General features: G+C 47.7%; 5 protein-coding genes across 5 annotated transcripts; 2 read left to right on the top strand and 3 right to left on the bottom strand.

Moving 5' to 3' along the window:
• Positions 1-1,302: 1,302 nt before the first annotated feature.
• On the bottom strand, positions 1,303-5,020 carry F5Y00DRAFT_76096 (kinesin-domain-containing protein). Its single transcript, XM_048014118.1, has 3 exons — positions 4,999-5,020; positions 3,728-4,913; positions 1,303-3,673 (listed from the first exon to the last, which is right to left on the bottom strand). The coding sequence occupies exons 2-3, from the start codon at positions 4,464-4,466 to the stop codon at positions 1,569-1,571; spliced, it is 2,844 nt and encodes a 947-aa protein (XP_047864808.1). The 5' UTR covers positions 4,467-4,913; positions 4,999-5,020; the 3' UTR covers positions 1,303-1,568.
• A 4,591-nt stretch (positions 5,021-9,611) lies between these two features.
• On the bottom strand, positions 9,612-11,074 carry F5Y00DRAFT_76075 (serine-threonine protein kinase 19-domain-containing protein). Its single transcript, XM_048014117.1, has one exon. The coding sequence runs from the start codon at positions 10,948-10,950 to the stop codon at positions 9,730-9,732; it is 1,221 nt and encodes a 406-aa protein (XP_047864807.1). The 5' UTR covers positions 10,951-11,074; the 3' UTR covers positions 9,612-9,729.
• A 45-nt stretch (positions 11,075-11,119) lies between these two features.
• F5Y00DRAFT_236862 (phosphoglycerate mutase-like protein) lies at positions 11,120-12,842 on the top strand. Its single transcript, XM_048007762.1, has 5 exons — positions 11,120-11,568; positions 11,618-11,622; positions 11,677-11,892; positions 11,948-12,434; positions 12,490-12,842. Exons 1-4 carry the CDS (start codon positions 11,523-11,525, stop codon positions 12,344-12,346), a joined length of 666 nt encoding a protein of 221 aa, XP_047864806.1. The 5' UTR covers positions 11,120-11,522; the 3' UTR covers positions 12,347-12,434; positions 12,490-12,842.
• Positions 12,843-13,876: 1,034 nt separating this feature from the next.
• F5Y00DRAFT_75990 (Endopolyphosphatase) lies at positions 13,877-16,722 on the top strand. The gene is made up of 2 exons (XM_048014115.1): positions 13,877-14,442; positions 14,526-16,722. Exons 1-2 carry the CDS (start codon positions 14,274-14,276, stop codon positions 16,454-16,456), a joined length of 2,100 nt encoding a protein of 699 aa, XP_047864805.1. The 5' UTR covers positions 13,877-14,273; the 3' UTR covers positions 16,457-16,722.
• A 140-nt stretch (positions 16,723-16,862) lies between these two features.
• On the bottom strand, positions 16,863-19,593 carry F5Y00DRAFT_76001 (Oxoglutarate and iron-dependent oxygenase degradation C-term-domain-containing protein). The gene is made up of 2 exons (XM_048014116.1): positions 19,358-19,593; positions 16,863-19,257 (listed from the first exon to the last, which is right to left on the bottom strand). Exons 1-2 carry the CDS (start codon positions 19,422-19,424, stop codon positions 17,270-17,272), a joined length of 2,055 nt encoding a protein of 684 aa, XP_047864804.1. The 5' UTR covers positions 19,425-19,593; the 3' UTR covers positions 16,863-17,269.
• Between the last annotated feature and the right edge of the window lie 2,066 nt (positions 19,594-21,659).

Genomic DNA, 21,659 nt, shown 5'->3' with positions numbered 1-21,659 from the left:
GAGTTTTCTCGTTCGTTGTAGGAATGTGGCACAGCAGCTACGAATCCACGATGGTAGTGTAAACATCGCTCTCGGTTGTTGCTGTTGTGCTTCTGTGAAGCCACGATATATCACTCAAGTAAAACTTAGCAATCTACATCTCCAGCGCTTTATTTATTCGTAACACCCCATCCTCCCAACGGAGCAAAGCGGCCGTCTTGCTGCCATGTATTTAAATGGATAGACTTCTCCAGAAGCAATTTTCTGGCCGGATAATGAGCAACGGATGTTAAATACATGCCTCTCTACCGATGGCTTCACGAAGTTACGAAGAGGCACGGCATGTAGGTTAGGTACCTGTGTTTAAAAATAGCATCATGGATCCTTCACGAGTGCATAACCACCGCCCCTTCAATGATATCATTCCTCTTCCTATAACTTAGCCCGGCTGTTTATAAGTATTAGGTATCATCAACCATCCCCAAACCCGATGCTATGCCGTGAAAACTACCATATTAAATTACGTTTCAATTATACTACACAACATGCTAAGCCCATGGGCCACAACCCAACATCCCAATGCTCAGCTCACATATTAATACTATCACGTACATACATACATACTAGGTACCCCACCGCCCGGCATCGTCCCACGCCATCTATCTGTGTGAAAGTCGATCGCACCCAGCCGTTTAAATACGTGTGTAGGGACCCGATGTTGGGTACGCTCTGCCAGGCGGATCCGGCTTTAAGATGTAGATATGGTACGTAAAACGCGCATGGTGCTAGGAAAGAGAATCCCAATTCGTTCGTCGTTCTGTCCACAGCGTAAAGAAACACCCCTAAATATACCAAAAAGGGGTGAAGACAACATGGTAAGTAATGCAGCCGCCCGAACTCCGAGCGCTTGGTCGGCGGGAAGGCTAGCCACCTACCTTATTGTTCGCGTTCGTTCTGTATGTTGGAAGTAAATGTGCACCAGATCTGTCCTAGAACAGTTAAATGAGGATTGCCTCTTGTAGGTATATCCTAGGAGCCGGAGATGATAGCATCGCATTATCCAGCCTCCCTTACCAATCCCTTAAAGCTTACGAAGCCTCAAAATCGGGTGTGGTTTCACAGCTTCAATAAATTTTCTGTAGTAGGTTCCGAACCAAACAGTTCAAGAAACAAATGCGTCTAGGTTATTAGATCATACTTGCGCCCCTTTTTAATGAGCCTGGGCCTAGAATAGGTTTCAATAATATACAAGACGAAGACGCTCCAAAAGGATGAAAGGTTGTTCTGGCACCTATTCACATTCCCCGTTGGCTGCCATTAAGAAATAAAAAATAATTCCATCACCCTCCTTTTGGTACATATCGATGATAGAAATAACAGTCATTGTCCGACGGCTTAGAAACGGATAAAAATGACCCGTCAACCTCCTTCCATTCGTCAGGACATTCACGTTCCACAGGCTCCAAAGCGTAGCAAACAGAAGAATTTGATAGGGTATAAAACAAACGGCGGAAGCAGAGCCTAACCGGAACGCCACGTTAATTCGCAAATATGATGGATACTGCTTCCTGAATCGCACATGGGGATATCTATGCCTCCAGCACGACTTGCTTCGACTCGTTAAATATCGATGTTGAACTTTGTCGTAATGGCTCGAGTTCTGTATTGTCCGGCTCGGCTACGGTCCCGCCTTTCCCATCGTTAACCACCTGAACGCTGCCACGGACGCCCCTGACGATGTGGCCTGCCTCGACTCGGTCTTGAATCATCTCATCTAGGATTCTGCTCATTTCGTCAACGCTCCTAGTCCGTTTTCGAATCGGCGATTGACCTTTGGATACGGAGACCGGTGGATCGGGAAGAGCTCCTTGGGGCGGTGGGCTTGCCGCTTGTTCGTATAGTAGAGATGATCTAGTCTCGCTCCTCGAAGTATCGATTGCTTCAGCAACGTCCCTCGAGCGAGCTGCACTGCGCAGAGCTGACAACATCCGGTCTTTGTCTTCAAGCCTCGCCCTCAACTCTGCGATCTCAGCGTCTTTCTCTTTCATTAAGGTGGAAACACTATGGTCTTCTCCAACCATAATGCCCTTGTGCGGCGCTGAGAATCCACTCGAAGTCCGTGACGAGCTAGCACGCCGTGCTTGTAAAAGACGCTTCTCGAGAGTAGCGATATATCGGTTCTTATCGGCGAGATCTGCCCGTAACGCCTGATTCTGGGCCTGCAAGGACGCCGTGCCGTCACCATATTCGCCCAAACTATCCTCGTCGTCATTTGATGCCTGTTCACCGATGCTAGAGCGTCGCTTTCTGATCGATCTCTGACCAATAGTAGACGCCGAAGAGCCCATGGAACCGGGTCTCTCCAACAACGAATGGCTACCGTTAGATGTGGCAATTGATGTCCGCAGAGACGCCTGAGAAAACCTGGAATGCATTCCAAGCGAACTATACGTCCCGCCGGCATTAACTCCCGTAGACTTCGAGCTGAGGATCAATCGGTTCAAATGGTCGATACGCTCTTTCAACGCCGTGCGTGCGAGTTGCATTTCTAACATCTGCTCCTCGTGTCTTGCTTCTGCTTCTTTTTCTCGAACGCGCTCCTCTTCCTCATCCTTGACCTTGTCTTCATTATCCTCGATTTTGCTATTACCTGACTTTGCCTGGGTTTCGAGCTGACTTCTTAACTCTTGTATCTCCATTCGGTAACGCTCCAGGAGAACTCTTGCTCCCCCCTCTCCACCAGCGCCGAGGGCTTCTTCGGCTCGTTTAGCATGGCTGACAATACTGTTTTTCGCTCTTGAAGCGAACTTGAGCGTGTTCAATGTTTCGGTCGCGTGGCTGTTTGCGGAAGCTGCACTATTGGCTGCGCCTGTCTGGATTGTACATAAAATACTGACCAACGAGTTCCCAGAGAGTGCTCCTTGGAGAAGTCTGGTTAACTTGCTATCTCGGTACGGTAGATGCTTCGCATCCTTATCACCTCCTTTGGCCTCTTTGTTTTCCGAAAGCTTCGATATGACCGTGCCTAGTGTTAGCAAACTTTTGTTGATATGAGAACCTTCCGCCCGGCGTTCCTTCGTTTCGGCAGCTTTTTCTGAACCAGCTAGATCGATTAAGCTCAGTGTGGAAACACGAACACCACCTGGAAGTATGCCCGAACGCTTGTTATCTCCACCACCGGGAATGCGCTCTCTACTCTCAACAACGATCTGGACAACGGCATGACTGCGCGAACTCCTGGCATTGAACTGTGTGCTTGCAGTTCTTCGAGCTTGATCACCACGGGCAATCACTCGTAAGAGTTGAGTCGGGCTCTGGACGATTTCTTCTTTCAAGGGCGTGGCATAAACGCCCCGTTTACTATCTTCCCGTAGCTTGATCTCCTCTTGCGCGGCTGCCCCGGAAGCCATACTTAAGAGATCATGGATCCTTTCGTTGTAGATTTCCAGATAGCTGACACGTAATAGGAACTCTCTTGATGGAGTTTCGCGGATATACGAGAAAATGTCCGTTATAGCCAGCGGGATCACGCCAGGTGACGACGCAGTTCCCTGCATGGAAAAAGTCTTTCCAGTACCCGTCATACCATACGCGAATACGGTACCGTGGTATCCTTCCATAACCCGACGAACTAAGCGTTTAGCAAGGTGATCATAGACTCTGCTATTATCATCATGTGTCGTGAAGACATTATCTATCCGCTAGTCAGCTTCATTGTCGACATATACTAGGATTCTTGCGCACTAACCGTAAAAATAATCGCCTCCTTCGCGGCCGCGATAAGCTATTAGAGACCGGCGGCCATCTACCATCCATTCGCCTTCTGGTTTATTATTCCCGTTGCCTCCAGCGTCCGGTCTAACTCTAACGCTAACAAGGACGTTCCCCTTACCCTCCATTCCTTTAGAAGTATGCTTATCACCGACCGAAGTGCCCGCTCCATCGGCTGGATCATCGTATGTAGTGGCTGATGTCGAGTACGAATCCTGGGCAGAAGAGCTTCGGCTTTGCGGCGGAGACGAAACACTGATGAATCCATCCGAGTGCCTCGCACTAGCACCGCCTAGAAGCGATTTTCCATCTGAGCCACCATTTAATAAACTCGGTGCGCTCGCTAATTTAGACGTTGGCTGCGGAGTGCGCGCCTTTCTCGCGGGTGTGATCGATCCAGACAAGGGACTCGAGGGGTAGGTTGCAGTACGGCTCGGCGGTTGAGGAAATGAGTTTATACTGACGGTTTTCCTAATAGTCTTCCCAGCACTATTGACCCCGTGAGAACTCCTTGGAACCGGTAGTGCTGTGGTAGGCGCAGGGGACGGAGGAGGTCCAGAATATGCGTTTGCTGAGGGTGCTCGAAGACCACTCCTGGGTGAAGCTGGAGTTGCTAAGCCGCCGGTACTCTTTCGCGTCTTTGCGACGGGTAGAACTGGAAGAGTGCTTGATGAAGTGCTATTCGAAGCACGTGGTCTAGGTAAGGTGGTCGCCATGATGCTAATAGTATAAAATGTCTATGGCCTGACACAAGACGAGCGGGAGATTCGTTCGACGGCGTTACTTTCGTATCAAATGCAGCCCTATAAACTTCGGGGTGCTCACCGACTATCGCTAGCGAATCGGGTCGGAGATTCGAATTGTCGAATAGAAGATTACAAGATTAGAAGCATCCTTTGCGTCCCATAGCTAAAGTCTTCGCTGACAACTCTCAGAATCAACGTCTCGTCCACCAATTCGGTCGTCGAAGAGCAATCGGGTGCGGGCGACAATCGATCTAACAGGAGGTCGAGCTGGTTATACTGCGGCGACCAAGCAAACAATGCGCCCTCACAAATTTAGGAGAGGCCTCGATATGTATGACCAGTAGGATAAGTCACCGACAAATCCCCATGTAAATGAGCAAGAATCTAAGCCAGCTTCTTTGAAGGTGCTAAGCTATTCTAAGTTACTTGTCAATACGTCACATATTCGAATATCAAAGAAACCCTGCGTGGTGTATACAGATATGCTAATTGATGAACTTACTCTATCCATAAGCTAAGTAGATAGATATGTAAACGTACAGACGTACAGCTAGTATCGCGGTATCGGAGCCCGGTCGAGAATAGTTGACGCTTTCAATTTAGGGTATCTTAGAAGTCAAAGAGATAATTTGCCGGAAACCGACGGCGGAAGGATCCAGCAATTCCTCGTTTCACGGGACGGCAACGGATACAAAGGACAAATGAGACTAGGTCGGTGGTTGGTACTTTTTTGTCGCGGCTCGTTGTGTGATCTACTTTTTCTTGATTGAGGTCCTTGTGGATGAGATAGGGCCGAGACACCTTTTTTTTTCAGAGACACCGCGTAGTCGTTTCTATTTTGGGGAGGAAGAGAGAGAAAGCAAATGAACGTGTGGAGGTATCGCAGTATCGCAGTATCGCAGAAGTAAAAAAGAGGTATCAAAGGTACAAATTAAGTAAGTACGTACGTAGGTAAGTACGTGAAATAAAACGAAAGAAGGGCGAATGGTGAGCGTCAAGCTTGGGTAGCTACCTCAAGCAGAACGATGAATGCTCTCGAAAGAGTATTCGCGAAGGGTTGGAAACTACGAAGTAGGTAGGTAGAGTTCGCGAACTCCAGTGGAGAGGAGGGACGATAGGTTGTGGAAAGTGCTCTCAATATTCCCCCAATGCTCCCCATCCGTCCCATGAAAGTTACCATCCTTGATGTGGTCATGGCTTAACGGTTGGGCTGCTTTGGGTATGGCGTGGGTTCGGGGGGATGAGAGGATGGTAGGTACGTCCAGAAGCTCACCCTAGGGTTAGTAGGAAGTACCCTGTAATATTTTAAGTTGCACGTTGTAGTACCTTAGGTAGTGTACATCACGGTCGAAGCTGCTTAAGTTCCAAGGTTGTACCTAGACTCGTCACGTTTCTATGTTAGGTACATGTGCTAGGTAACTTTAAAAGTTGTGACCTTTTTACATATCGGCAATATTTGACGCGACTAACCTTCAACTTGCATCTTCATCCTCGATTTCGATGAATTCTCTTTGATAATGCAGTAATGCAGCAATGCAGCACGACTCGAGACGAAAAAGGAGAATAATAGATGTTGGTTAGTTACGAACAACACCAAATGACGACCGAGGCAACTAGGGTGTATCTTCATCCTTTCCCTCATTAACGAACCCCTGATACAGGCTCGACCAATACAGTACTTTACATGCAAATTAGAGCCAAGATTGCTGTAGGGGTTTTGCACAATCACGGGCCATTCTCCAAGTATGATCCAGATCCAGGGATTGGATAAGCACGCTTTTCACGACAAGGGGTCCCCTGTCGCGTGTGATAGAGGCTTCGTTTTTCGACGAGAAAAGTAGCTTCGCGTACCTATTGAAAACAAGCTCGACTTCGACGATCCTCTCAATCTCCATCAACAATTCTGAAAGCTTGCTGGCTTCCTGGCTTGCGCGACTTTTGCACGTTTACACCCTGTCTCACTTGCTCGTGGCAATGCCGAGCGGAAAATGGTCTCTCGGTTGTGGCTGGCGCGAATTGCTTAGCTCTGGAGTTGGAGACAGCTAGAACCGATTAATGCGATTAATGCCACTGGCATTGCTTTTCTTCTCCCTTTTCTGACAGGCGGGACAACATCTGCTCGAATGCCACAAGTCTCAGACTTCGCAGTACCTTATTCGAAACCCCTTTATCGTGGAGGGCTACGCTAGGTGGCAGGGCTACCGTTTACCAAGAATCGTCAATCGAATTTTGACTCCATGAGAAAGCTGCCAAACCCTTCTGCCGGGCCAACAGGGCTACATATCTTGGACCCCTGGCTATTTCATCCGCCTACGGAATACTTTCCCCTTTTGACAAAGAGGGTGATGCATTAAAAACATCGCGAGAGGTACCTACTCTTAATGTTAACGGCAGTAAAATGTCGTTTTCTTCTTCGTAAATGAGTACGCGTTCTACAAGGTAAGTGAGCTTAAGCTTATCTCCTGTTCCCACTTGTCGAAGGTTCTTCCGCATGGTACGCTATTTTGTGCGTATGTGAGTTACTCGCATTCATGCTTCGTGGCGGATCAGTCGAGAGTCTTGTATTCGTTGACCCAAACAGACTACATATCCGCCCAGGTAAGATTTTTGGGCCTGCTGCAAGAGCGGGAGTCACAGTTGCAGACGCAATGGAACTTCACCTACGCAGGTACAACACAGCAGCCGATCCTAAAGGACCATATTTCGTCCCCGTTGTAGGTGGGCGGCATTGAAGACACTATTGACAGATTACTACAAATCTCAAATGCCGTCTAAGTTCCGGTTGGCTTCAGTACAAATTCTGCTAACCATGACCCTGAATTGACGAAGTGGGGAGAATTCATTTGGGTAACGAAAAGCTTTTTAAAGAATCCATCTGTGCATCCCCCACGATCAACTGTCAATCAGGGCCCAGGGGGGGTCCTTTGTTTACGCACATTTACTAGTTTCTCTCATCACAGCTCTGTCATGTGGTACTTATCTTGACGGCTTATTGGTTTGAGATCTTGGATTATTCAATATGCGTCGAAACAACCGATTAATCATGGTAATTTCGGAATTTGTCAACCATGCCACATAGTATCGCTTCTGCAAGATGTTAGGTCTGTGCCCCATGCATCTCCCACGCATTGTAAGCACTCTATGCACCGAGTAGGCTAGGTAGTAATAAGAGTTGAATAGGCTGCACGGACTGTCTATCACCTATGCACCCCATCCCACTTTCGCGTACCATAGTTGCATAGTATGGAGATATGTACGTGATTAAATCCTAACCGTCTGTGCAGCAGCGCAATATTAACCTAGCACAGCACGTTCTAATTTGTGATAGATATTGGAATTACGCGCTGCTGTCTCCGCCTGTTTGCCCGAGGATTCATTCATCCCGCTCTTATGTACATACATACACTACATACATACAGCTAAAAAGCTAAGCCTTATGCGGTTGCGATGCGTAGCTTATTGCGCAATCACCCGAGAGTCAGGTTTATCGGGAACAGTCGAGGAGTATCGGTTCGGGAAATAAATACACCTTCACTCCTCCAGCTTACATACCTACCTACACATACACACATACATAGTACTGGCCGCGGGGAATACGGCCGGTTAAAAATCTCAGCCCAAGTCCCAGCTACGGAGAATTCCCATCGTCAAGTGAAATTCTATTAGATCGCAGATACATTAGGATTGCTAGGGGTTCGTTCGTACGTATTTTCTGCTTAGATACCTATATGTAATGTGGTAATAGATACCTACATTTATTATATCAGAGTAAGCAGCATTAAGTACCTAAATAACTACCCTTAAAAAGTCAAAGATTATCCTCTTCTCCAAGAGATCTTCCATAGCCCATCTAGGTACCGTACTCACGCTGTTTCATAAAGATAGGGGTTATCCAAGTCTTGCGATTGGGATGCGGCAATGCTTGCCAATTACGTCGTGCTACATGCATACATTAGGTGCCTACGTAGGAATCATACCACCGTCCTGGAATATCGTCTCGTCGATAGTCGCCCTTTAGGGAAAGTTGAAAGAGATGAAGGAGATTTTACTTTCCTCCATCTAACTAGTTATGTAATTCTACAGAACATCGGATGATCCTATTCAGAGATATTAGATAAGTGATTAGTCGTAGCTACGCCTCCGAGGCTACCCTAGGCTAGACCCCTATATCAGCGATAGGTAAGGTATATATACCTACCTATGTAAGGCTGCTACTAGTGCAGTCGCGTAGGGTAGCGTTTCAACTCTGGCAGTGCATACCATAGTACATAAAGAGCTTGCATCTAGTTGTAGTTACACAATGTACGTAGGTAGTTATTCTTGCGAGATCTTGTCCTTGGCCTGATAAGTACAAGGATGGGTATTTCGGAAGGCTCAGCCAGAACTAGGGAGGGACCCTGGATACCTAAGGCTTGAACGTCTGTCTTCTCGGGGCCTTTTGACAAGTCTCATAGCCTTGCTAGCTTCTCGAACTCTGACCACGTCGGCTATACCGGCTTGATTTATTGTATTGTTCTACAGATGCGGATACGGTAGAGTACGGTATGTTGGGATGTATGTGACTTGCTCCATGTGATAGTAGCTCTACGCCACAAACTAATACCTAACCTATGTAATAACCCAGCTGGCCTGTTCTACCGTTCTCATAACCAGGTGTGACCCTTTAGATCACCGGTGATGCTTGGGAATGATCACGAATCACGACCTCGATCTACCGGGGATCCGTGAATCAATGTGATACCGGCCCGTCGTTACGTTTCTGCTTTACTGTTTCATGTGTCTGCTCTTGGGTTTCTGATCGACGCAAAGTATCCTATCGCAATGCCTACCTACATAGGTATACATACTATCCGTGGTATCGGCTCTGATATTGGCATAATGGCGGTCGTCTATGTTGCCCTTCGGCTTCAGCCGTTACTGCTAACAGGGTTTAGGTTAAGTCCTTCAAAATGGATAGTTATGACTAAAGGCTCCGCGTGTTTCTTCCGTGCTGCTTGAGAAGCGCTAGATCAAGCAAACTGACTTGGAAGCTAGTTGCCTCAATCGTATGATGTTCGTCTCTCCGCTCGCATCGCAAGCCGTATAGCCTAATCCGACGGTGTCGCGTCCGACAGTAGAATCTGTACTCCGGACTGTGTTGCACGAACGGGACGGGGATGTGTCTGATACATCCGGGCGGTGAGTGGTGACTCTAAGATGTTCTTGTAGGTACGTCTATCGAATGCGCAAAATCTCATAGCGCACGTATCCCGCGACCGACGCTTCGGGTGTCGAAAACTTCAACTAAACCAGATCCAACCGCCTCCTGCAAGACCCAGTCGAAAGAAAGCCCATAGAACTGCCTCCATTTTCTTGTCTGCCCAGGCAAGATACTCGCGAACTCTCCTCGTGAGCGCTTAGCTGTGTAGCGCGCTTCTTCTTTGGCGATACCTCCGTCCCACCGATCCCTTAGCACCGTCTCCGGCGCCTCGCGGAATCGCGACTTTCCTAACAACGAGACAAGGTGCTCGAGCGCGGAGGAGAGGAGCCTTAGAAATGTACCGTTTCCAGGCACAGCGAGTCTAAGTTCCGTGCCGGTGGCGTCGAGCCGGGATGCGCCGAGCAAGCCACCTCCAGTACCGCCGGTCTTGTGGACTACACCCTCACCTCCTACGGCACCGAGTGAGCCGGTTGGTTGTTTCGAAATAATATCGAGCGATGTGAGGGTGATTTTGTCCTCCGGTCGCGAATAGAAGTTTGTACTATGGGACGTAGAGCCGTGGCGAGTTGCGCCGGTATGGTTAGCTATCAAAAATCCAGCCTTAATAAGCTGATCTACCTCTGACGCACGAAGAGTATTCGGTCCAAGCGCCTGGACTCCTGGGTTCTCTTTTAATAGTTTAGCCAGGCTAACCTTCGTATCCTCATCTAGTATCGTAGAATCTTTTACCAGCTGCTCGAAGTCTGCGGTGAGTACTATGGTCTCACCTATGTCCCCCCTCCCAGGAACAACTACCTTGCGCAGAAATCCGGCCCGCGCGAGTTCGGCAATTTCCCGCTCTACCGTACTCGGCGACGAGAGTAGAGCTTGTATATGTGATACGGTTACGATCGGAGGAAGACGCTTCCGATAGTTGAGAACTTCTGCGATTCTAGTAGAGTTCATCCCAGCTGCTTGCTCGGGCATAGGGGAGAACATATGACTACGGGTGTACAAGATAGCCTGGGGAACGTCGCGCAAGTTTAGATCGGTCGCTAATGTCTTGACAAGCCCATAGTCGTCGAGCTTGTCATTAAAGAGATCATCACCATCATCTTCATCCTCTGCTAACGATTTCCCACGCTTGGGTCCAGGTTTGCGACGAGGCAGAGAAGAAGCCCACGAGGATGGCGAAGACGAAGACCGGTTTGCGCCGGACTTCTTGGAGGACTTCTTAACCCGGCTGGAGCCTCCTAAGATCGATCTTAAACTCATTTCTAGCAGAAAAAACCATGGGAAAATCCAGAAGCTATCTTTAGTTCATTAGGTTATACATAGTAAGAAATAGTCATATCGTTAGTATATAATCGTTGAATCGTTAGGTGAGCCTAGCCTTGGGTGCCTGACTTAAGAGAGATGTACGTAGTAAGTATACGGGTACCTTAGTCGCCTCAACGAATGAGACGCTAGTAATATACGGAGTGCGCGGTCTGTGGCGGTATTCTCAATAAGGAGAGGTTTGATTGGTTGGAACAAAGCCAGGCAAAAGGGGTTCATTCTTTATGCTAACCGTATTCGGCTTTCTATGAATAACGATCCTCACTCACGAGCCTACCTACTACATTCAATAGGTCTTGTTTTTCAGATTCTTACAGTAGATATAAGTTGTTTAATCTTGTAAAACAACAATAGCGAGGTATTAGATATCTATATCGTGACTCATTTACATCCGATATAGATATTTAATAACTATGCATCGATACGAAGAGAGCGCCAAGAAAATTCTAGTTTGCTCTTTACTTCGTCCCTTTGCCTAAAACATACCTAAGTCGTGTGCTTTATTCAAGATGGCACCAGTCATCATTCTAATACGCCACGGTGAAGCTTTACACAGTCAGTGCCTACCACACGTTTTATCGAGGCGAATTCTAACAGATTATAGATATTGCTGATAAGTCATCTCCGACCACTTGGGTAGAATATAAGGGGCTAACATAATAGACACACGAATGGGAACTACCTGATCCAGTCCTGACTGAGAAGGGTATAGAACAATGCAAAGCTCTCGCGGAAAAACTTGAATCGAATTTCAACTTTGCTCCAGATGCGTGCCGCATAATAGTGAGCCCTTTGAGAAGGACGTTGCAGACCGTACAATATGGTCTGCAGTGGCTTCGAGATCGTGGAGTTCCTACCGAGGTTCGTGCTGAATGGCAGGTATGTATAACGTATCGCTGAGAAACCACCCGCTGGAGTATTAACCACGGTGCAGGAAACCACAGATAAACCCTGTGATATTGGTGATCATCCCACTACAATCAAAGACGAATGGCCCGACTTTGATTTCTCGACCTTAGACCCAATCTATCCTCAGAAGACTGGTCTGTATGAAAATTCGGAAGATGCCTTCCAGAAGAGAGCGTCATTCGCTAAACAATGGCTCTTTGAACGTCCTGAGGAGTGCATCGTCGTTGTCACACACTCAGGATTCTTGAAGAGAGTTGTCAAGGGGCCAAAATATGAGAACGTCGAGTATAGGACATATGAGCTCGTCAAGGATGCGGATGCGGATGACCTAAAACTTAACGAGATCGACAGATATGTCTTTTCTATAGAAACTCTTACTCCGGCGAGAATTACAGGGGAGGTCGAAGACAATGGTAGCAATTGATGCTAGGTATGTCAAGGGAGAGAAACGCATGTGCCCCTTGCTTGGAGGGATGCCGGATGCCTGGCTGCAGTGAATTATAAGTAGGCAGCTAAGGAATACAGGTTATTTTCTGTAATTTTCTGCAATAATAAACGACTTATTACTCAAATTCATAATTGACAATGGTCACAGCACTATCGAGCAGACACAACATAATTCAACTGACTTGCTCGCATATCCGATGAAACGCCGTATTCGATGACACGTGTCGTCGATAAGAGAACGGAATGAAACGCAAGAGACGCGAAGAAATGCGGGAGACTGCAAATTGCGATGTCGCCGAGATTTACCATGGGAACCCGATGTGTAGCAGATATCGGATTCCCTCAAACGAACGGCATGTCATATTCTTGCACTGGACTCAGCCTTGAAGACGGTGAGGATTATTCGTCTGTGAGCAATCAAAAAAGATTGATTAAGAATCGGACGTGCTGATGAATGTAAAGATTAAAAAAAAAAGAAAACGAGCAAAAATTTCATCCCGCGCAGAAATTTACATAGTAGGTGTAGGTACATGGTTACGTGACCCTGCTTCTTACGTAAAAGACCCTACACTAATGCTAGGGCGATCGAAGACCCCTATGAATTTGTGAGGGGTCATTGGTTCGAAACGGGGCTGTACTTTGTGCATACCCGATTCGCACGTGTAGGTACATATACCCCCATATATACATAGTGGACGTGTGGACCTATGTACATACATGGAATAATCCATGTATGTAATTCCATTATTTTACAAAACGTTCCTTTTTCAGTACCTATTCTACATACATGACTCCAACCCTCGGGTCACCACCAACTTGAAATTCTTGATACGTATCCTAAATGCAGTTTCGACAATGAGCAATGAATAAGTCCATTGATATATGTACCTACATATGACTCCCTTGCGGAAATGACGGCACTGCCATCTTACTCTAGTGTGGTGAGCCTGACGTCATCTAGAATGGAAGGACGATTAATAAGAAGGGCGACTAAGAAAAACCACCGGATATCTGCGCCGTCGACTTCTAGACACCCTGATGGCTATCCGGACTGCCGGACTTGGCACTTGGTTGCGTGCTGGAAACACGAGAACAACAGAGCGGCATAGCGGCCGAGCAGTCTTTATCTTTCATCACAGCCAGACCCCTTTGATACATCCCACCTGATGATCCGTGATGGGTTTCTGCAGCTCGACCCCAGCGCAAGTGATCCTTTGCAAACTCTGCAATATTGGACTTTCGAGCAACTAGTGGATGCCATTTAGGCAAGTGTGGTCCCTGACCATTGTCGTGTGCCCATTATAGTGGCCATATTGTGGCGCCCTGGGGCCTTGGATGGGTGTTCCACGATGTCTCAGTTGCTTTCAAGCTCGTCTCTCTGCGATTAGCTTCCTACACGTGCAGAATCCAGCGTTATGATTCGTCGCCTATTGTCAGCCTTCAGCCTCGTGGATGGGAAACACCAAACCCTAATAACTAATTTAAGAACCCCATGAGCTGCCTTTGTGTGTCCTACAGTCCTGGGGGTTAAGGACTTGGGAAATTTTACTGAATACTGAATAATGTGATGGTGCTCAAAAGCCTCACTTGAGAGTCGGAACGTAGCATTTAGACTACTTTCTACTTTACTACACTATCGCCTCTTTACCCACTTGGCACCGAACCTTTGGCTAGAGACACAGCCAGCTAGCCCTGTTTTGCATCTCGCCGCCGATCATTTGGTACGCTTCGAGAAACTACGGCAGCTAATAACGGAATTCTTCAAACATTGAACACGACAACATTAGATATCCTTTTTCTTCAATTTACCAACCTATAAGCTAATAACCATCACTTATCTATGCGATATCGTCTTCTCATCCATTTTTTTTTCATAGCTCCTAGAGCATCGTAAATCGTCCAGGATGGTGCTGAAGAAAGCAACATGGCTTTGGGTAATTCCCAGCCTATTGGAGACTTTCGTCATAGGTGCTCCAACTACCGGAGCTCAATATGTGCTGCAAGCAGGCCATAACAGAGGTAGCCAGTCTACGTCGCAGCGCAAGTTGCACGGCAGATTTCTGCATATTACAGGTACACTCTTCCGTAAAATGCCTACTACACACCATCTCCAAATCCTTTTTTTCAAAGACGCTAATGTCTCGTACCTTGCGCAGATCTACATCCAGACGAATACTACAAAGTCCACACATCTACCAAGGAGAATATCGCATGTCACCGAGGTCAAGGCCCGGCTGGAACTTATGGCGCAGAAACTTCTGATTGCGATGCCCCGCTGGCGTTGGTGGACGCGACACTCAATTGGGTTGCCGCCAACCTGAAGGACGAGATTGATTTCGTGGTTTGGACTGGCGACTCAGCCCGCCATGACAGCGATGAGGAGAAACCCCGCCATAACAAAGAAATCCTAGCTATGAACCAAAGAATTGCCGACGCATTTGTGACTACATTTTCCGACGATAAGGGGCTGGTAGTTCCAGTTGTCCCAACTTTCGGCAACAATGACATATACCCACACAATATATTATTACCAGGTCCGAACCAGATTTTGAAGACTTATACCGATGTCTGGCATGATTTCATTCCAGAAGCGCAACGGCACTCATTTGAATATGGTGGCTGGTTTTATGTTGAAGTTATCCCGAACAAGCTGGCCGTCTTTAGTCTTAATACCTTGTACTTCTTCGATCGTAACGCGGGGGTCGACGACTGTGCACACCCAAGCGAACCCGGATACAAGCACTTCGAGTGGCTGCGAATCCAATTGCAGTTCATGCGAGAGCGCGGGATGAAGGCTATTCTCATAGGCCATGTTCCTCCTGCCAGGACTTCCGGCAAGCAACTATGGGACGAAACCTGCTGGCAGAAATACACCCTCTGGCTGCAGCAGTATCGCGATGTCGTTACCGGCTCTCTATATGGACATATGAACATAGACCATTTCTTACTTCAAGACACTAAGGATATCGACTTTTCCTTCATCGAAAGCGAGCCTAATCAACGAGCAAGTATTCGCGAGACCATGGACGATGAGGTTTCGATCGAATCGAGTAAAGACTACCTCATAGAATTGCGCGACGACTGGTCTAAATTGCCAGACCCGGTTCAAGGCCGGGGCCTTGAAGAATCTGGGAAGAAAAAGAAGAAGGGCAAGAAAGGCAAGGGTAAGAAAGGCAAGGGAGGGAAGAGCAAGATGGGCGGGCCTTTCGCGGAGCGATACCAATTGACTCTTATCAGCCCTAGCGTTGTCCCCAATTACTTCCCGAGTCTCCGTGTTTTCGAATACAATATAACCGGCCTTGAGGATACCCTAACGTGGGTAGACACGTTGCGCGCCTCTGGTGCTCAAGCCTTTTCTCCCAGCACGGAGGAATGGCATGAACTAGAGCTTCGTGAAGAACCCAATCTAGAAGTCGAGAAGAAGAAGAAGAAAGGGAAAGGAAAGGGCGACAAGAAACCCGATGACACCAAATTCCCAATTCCAGACGCACCAGCCAAGGGAACGCCTCCGGGCCCCGCATACTTCCCCCAGCCTTTGACGCTCAAAGGCTTCACCCAATACTACGCGAACCTGACGTATCTCAACAACGACATCACCGCAGACGACGGCGACGACGACGACGAAGTGTCGTCTTCGAGCTGGAATGCGGGCAAGCACTGGAACAAGAAGCCCAAGCACGCTAAGCCGAAACCGAGAGAGTTTGCCTACGCGGTCGAATACACCACCTTCGACGACAAGATCTACAAGCTGAAGGACTTAACGGTTAAAAGCTTGCTAAAGCTCGCGCATAGGATTGGTCAGGCTTCGGCTATTTCTGAGGGGCTTGTTGGCGAGGAGTCCGAACACGATTATAATGATAACGAATATGAAGTTGATGAAGTTAACGAAGACGGTGATGAGTTTGATAGAGAGGGAGAGGAAGAGGAGGAGGAGGGGTCAGATACCGACTTCGAAATCGAGAAGAAGAAAAAGAAGAAGCACCGTAAAGGCCACAAGAAGAGAAAGGATACTAAGGTGTGGCTGCACTTCCTTAGACATGCGTTTGTTAGCACGAGGAGTATAGACGAGCTGAGGGATCTCGAATAACCCGGCAAAGAACGGTTTTGATTGGGTTCTGGGTCTGGGTTTAGGCGTGATTACTTTTATATATACCTACCTATTATCGGTTTTTAGACTACATAGGGAGTTCCGGCTGGGCGTGGGCGGCGCTTTTGGGGGGAGAGCGTTTTGTTAATTACCTAGGTTACCTGAGTTGGTTTTTATTTTTATTATATGGCTTGGGTCTTTGGGAGTGAGCGATGCGGGAGGGATAGGTATGACGATGATGATGATGACTGGTATATAAGTGGTCTTGATGCATGGCATGGCATGGTATGGCATGGCATTAATGCATCTCGGTTGGACGGGTTCATATGAGGATCTGGGTCAGGTAATACCTACCAAATGTATATATTTGGAGCGGCCCACATAGGGAAGGGATCCAACTTACCTACTTACCTAAGGTAGGTAGCTATTTAGAAAGGCGGCGCCGCTTTTGGGTGGGCTACCTGTTAGACGGCGTTATGCCGTTTGACCTATAGCATTGGCATAGGCATGGGCATCACTTAGGAAGGGAAGCATGTATCCAGGTACAATACCTAAATCCGCTTATGTAGGTAGATTTAGATTTGCGAAGCGAATAGGTACCGAAATTATCATCAATCATCATTATCATTCCTGGTATCTACAAATCTATGCAAATACCTACCTACCTACCTACATAGCACGCCTCCTCCTCCTAAACCTAGCCTCAAGCTGCTATATATATATAGATATTCTAAATAGGTAGTCAGCTTATTACCTAACCTTCCAATATTATATATACCTACCAGGTAGGTAAGCAGGCAAGGCAAGACACCATTAATCCGAATCGCTATCCTCCGACGAAGAGAAGCCATTCCACTCCTCCTCCTCCGTATCATCCAGCACACCCGTCTTACCTCCATCACCACCACCGGCCTCCTCTTCTCCCTCCCCTTCCCCCTCGTTATCATCGTCGTCGTCGCCACCATCATCATCCCCCTCCTCAACTTCAAACGAGCCGGTAATATCCCATCTGTCACCAGGCGCCTTGTGACTGACGTACTTGACGAACTTGAGCGTGCCGCTATCGCGCAAGACCAGGGACATCTTGTTCCAGGCCGCGGCCTGGAAGAACAGTATGTTATCATCGTCGCCGCTGGACTTGTATACGGCCGCGTCTTCGTTTTCTGCATCGTCGTCGCCTGCCATGTATACCTCATGGCCGCCGACTTCCACCTCTTCCTCTTCCTCTTCCTCTTCCTCCTCGGGCTCCTTCTTGCCATTCTTGTTCTTCTTTGAGGCCTCAGCCTTAGGTTTGGCTTTGCCCTTCCCCTTGCCGTTGGCTTTGGTATCCTCGAGCCCTTCTTCTTCTTCGGCGGCGGCTTCCTCTTCCTCGTCTTCCTCGCCCCAGCCGCTTGTCGGCGTGATGCCGAGGGATAGTTCGAGGCGCGGCTTGCCTTGGTGCCCTGTGGCGAGCGTGTAGTCTTTACCGCGTCTAAAGCGCCTAGCGACGAAGTCGTGGCTCTCAATCACGGAGTCTGTCGCCATCTGTAACCAGCGGCGGAACTGCGGGCTCGGGAGGAATTCCTCTAGGAGCTCTCTTATAGGTGAGTCTTCCTTTTTCGACTTTCCATTCTTTTTAGAGGTGGCGGCGTTGTCTGGTTGAAGATATAGGTACCGGTGTTTATGGGGTGGCTTTGCTACCCGCCAGGCGCCCTTCTCAATCTCCGCGGCGTCTTCCGGTAAAGGCGCGCTATCTTGAGCGGCGACGTAGTCTCGTAGTCTCTTTGCAAACTTCTTCCCGAGGAGGTTAGGTAGAGTGATGCTAGCCTCTTCCTCGAATTCTTCCAAGATTCGCTCAAGGGTGTCAGGAGTAAGGTAGGTCGGGGCCATATACTTGAGCAAGAACTCTAGGTCGGCCTCGTCAAATTCTTCTTGAGAACCCGACTGTGGTTGCTCGACCGGGACCGGGTTCAGCTGGGGCATGTCATACTGATCTGGGTTTCCTTGCAGTTGCATCAAACCGCTGTTCTTGGCCTGCTTCTCCTCGGCGCCTTCGACGTATCCGGCCTCTCCGACCTGAGGGATGTGGAACCAGCCACTGATAGCCATACGGACCCTTCCTCCCTCCTTCTGGAGTTGCTCTTTGCTCTCAGCATGGTATACCTCTTCGACATCGTGGAAGCTCTCGCCAGGTTGAACGGCAAAAAAACTCAACTGGTTCCACGCAGGGGGGATCACCTTGCTGACGTCCGGCGCAGGTGTCTTCGCAACTTGACCATCTTTGCCCTTGATCGTCCGCACGGGGAAGAGTCTTAGCGCGCCGCCCCATTCGGCTTTCCAGGGAATGTCGGGATCGGTCAGGTAGAGGATATAGCTGACTTTGCGACTACCAATAACGTCGTCGTGGCATAGAAGATAGCATCCCGGGGTATATACGTTAATAGCCATGTCTGTCTTTCTACCACTCAGGGGGCCGCATCCAGTAATATGCGCGACATAGTCCCGGAATGCTTGCGAGTATATTGCGTCCCTAAGAGCAAGTAGGGAGGGAAGCCTAGCTAGAGCCTCATCGTCTAAGCCGTCGAGGTTCGCAAGGTCGCCGGATTGGTGGATCTTATAGATGTCAGTTTCTTTAGGGGTAAAGGAGACATTGTCCTTAATCTCCTCGCGGACGGATCGTAGTAAGGTATCGTCGATCAGCTCGTGGATGACGCTATGCTTGTAAGGTGTGGATTTGGCATATCCTTGGGTGTATTTGTCCAAAACGTCTTTGTCAAAGAGACCTTTCCTGAATCTCTTCTTAGCTTCATCGTCGCTCAGTGCTATGATAGTAGTTAGTTGTGTTTGTTGCGAAAATTTTCAGAATTCCTTTCTAGCAGGATCGTACGATAGATGATCTGCTATGTAGGTTGGGCGACTTACAAGTCTTCTTAGACTTCTTTTTGGCAGGCTTATGGCCTACAGCTTGCGATTGGGCTTTGCGCTTCATTATGGATTGCCAATTGGGTTTATATTAATTAAATAGAATTAATTTCGAGTTTGGGAAATGTGTGAAGGAGCTTAGGGAAGCTATTTTGAACATGAACATGAACAAAATGAATAAAACTCGCGATTTTCTTTTCTGATCGACTGATAATCAGTCTTCTCGCACTTTTCAATTGGCAAAAGTAACGGCAGAAAAAAAGAAACTGGAGCAAACGACGACCGGCTCCATCCAAGTTTCATCTATCGAAGTTAGCGCCATCTTCACCGCCCGACCCACCATGGAGAGAGCTTTACTGTGTAAGGTAAGGTTGTTTAAGGTTGTTAGGTAAGGTTGCTTATCAACTCATGCCACTATCCAATGCCCCTCCTCCTCTTAGTGACTAGTCTTACTTCCTTCCCTCCCCTCCCCTCCCCTATTTTCTTACCGCTATGGCTGCTGCACTACTTTGATATTTCTCTCCATTCAGCTCCAATGGTTCAAAGAATCCCAAGTAAAAATAACGGATCTGGCTGCACGATTATGAACAGATGCAACCAAGTCATGTATATATAGAGCATGCACTATGCGTACTCTACACCCACCCTCCTCTCAACGCGCCTCCGTAGTAGGACCCCATTGGCGGTTAAGTCGTCATGCCCGGCAATCCTTTAATCGGAGTTACAAGTTGGTACTATATCAATACGGGCTCCTGCGGAAAGGCTTCCTTGTGTGGGACGGGATCACGTCAGGAGGCGTCCGAGGGCGGCAGTTCTGCTGTAACTGTTAGGCATGTTCAGTCGCATTCAACCGCCGTCTACGAATATTGCACATATTATTGACCAATAAATTAGAATTGTAGTCTCGGAGTCGGTCTGAGATGGTAGAGACACTCTTTTATGAAATACGGGTAGCCCATAGTCGGTTCTGGGGGCTACGAGATCGACCACCATACATCAGTTCCTACTCCGAGGAGCTTCGTCCGGGAAAATACCTCCATTAAGGAGAAACTCGTTGTGTCAATGTCACAATGGAATTGGGATACTGCCATCGACTCGCTTTAATGTCCCGAGATTTCAACTGGACTTACCCGTAGCAGAACCCCTATCTTGGTATTCTTATATGTGTAGCTCGTTAAGGTGTTTGAACCCGAATAATCACGGACGTCAAGTTGATCGCCCATCATTACGATATTTTCACCCGCACAACCTCGGTTGCCATACTATCACATATCAGAAATATTCTATGCATTGCTCAGCCAGTCGGGTAACTATTAAGTTGACAGACATACTATTTCCGTTCCCAGATGGCGATGGCATAAAGTAACATTCTTTCTCCGAGCGAATAGTAGAGCCGAATCGTTGGGGGAATCGAGTCCCCCTAGGCTCCTATTAACAACGAGGTTCAAACCTGCTAGAAATATTCGGCCCCTTACAGCCCAGCCAAAAAGCCAAAGGGGGAGATATTGACAAAAAAAGTAGTCTTACTCTAATATTATTCCATTATTAAAGTCCCCCGTTATTCCGAGTACAACAGAACTATGTTCATTCAACTAATATAATACTCCTCAATTACCATCTATAAACTAGGTTGGGGGATAGAAATAGAATGCCCGAGCCAGTTCATTGTTTCCCATTATATGGCTTGCATAACTGTGCCGCTGTTTTTACCGCCAGTAGGCGCCTGTGTGGTATCTATAGCATCCACTCACAGCTCGGGATATAGTATACACGGCATTAGTATAAGCCCACGAAGCGCCGACAGGACATATGAAATTGGCATGCGCTACATATCATGTTAACTCATTATATTTTCTGATATTATTAAAAATAGGCAAGGGATAACATATCGGGGTAGACGAGGTGGCCAAATTTACACAAGTGATTCGATGAAGTCTCAAGTAGGCGTTTAAGGCTCATGGGTATGGGTCGTATAAATAGGCGTATTTATAGTCAGGTAACATGTTTCCAGTTTATCAACTACCTAACCTATCGATACCAGATATAGTATAGAAACAAGCATTTATAGTACACCCCGCATTCAACGTCATTAGCCGGGCTAAACTTTATAGCGCAAAGGTTCCAGATCACTGGGTTAGGTACAAGGGGGACTTGTAAGTTCACATCCGCTGAACTAACCTCGGATTTCGGAATAGGAGAGCGTCTGGATTACGAAGGTTTAGGTTAACTTAAAATTAGAAACAACCTAAGTGAACCACCAAGTGTCCAAGGCGAATCTAGATAATAAAGACAAACCCATAAA

Source organism: Daldinia vernicosa (assembly GCF_022497035.1).
Source record: "Daldinia vernicosa strain CBS 139.73 unplaced genomic scaffold F5Y00scaffold_23, whole genome shotgun sequence".
Lineage (NCBI taxonomy): Eukaryota > Fungi > Ascomycota > Sordariomycetes > Xylariales > Hypoxylaceae > Daldinia > Daldinia vernicosa.
This window is presented reverse-complemented; position numbering and strand designations above follow the sequence as displayed.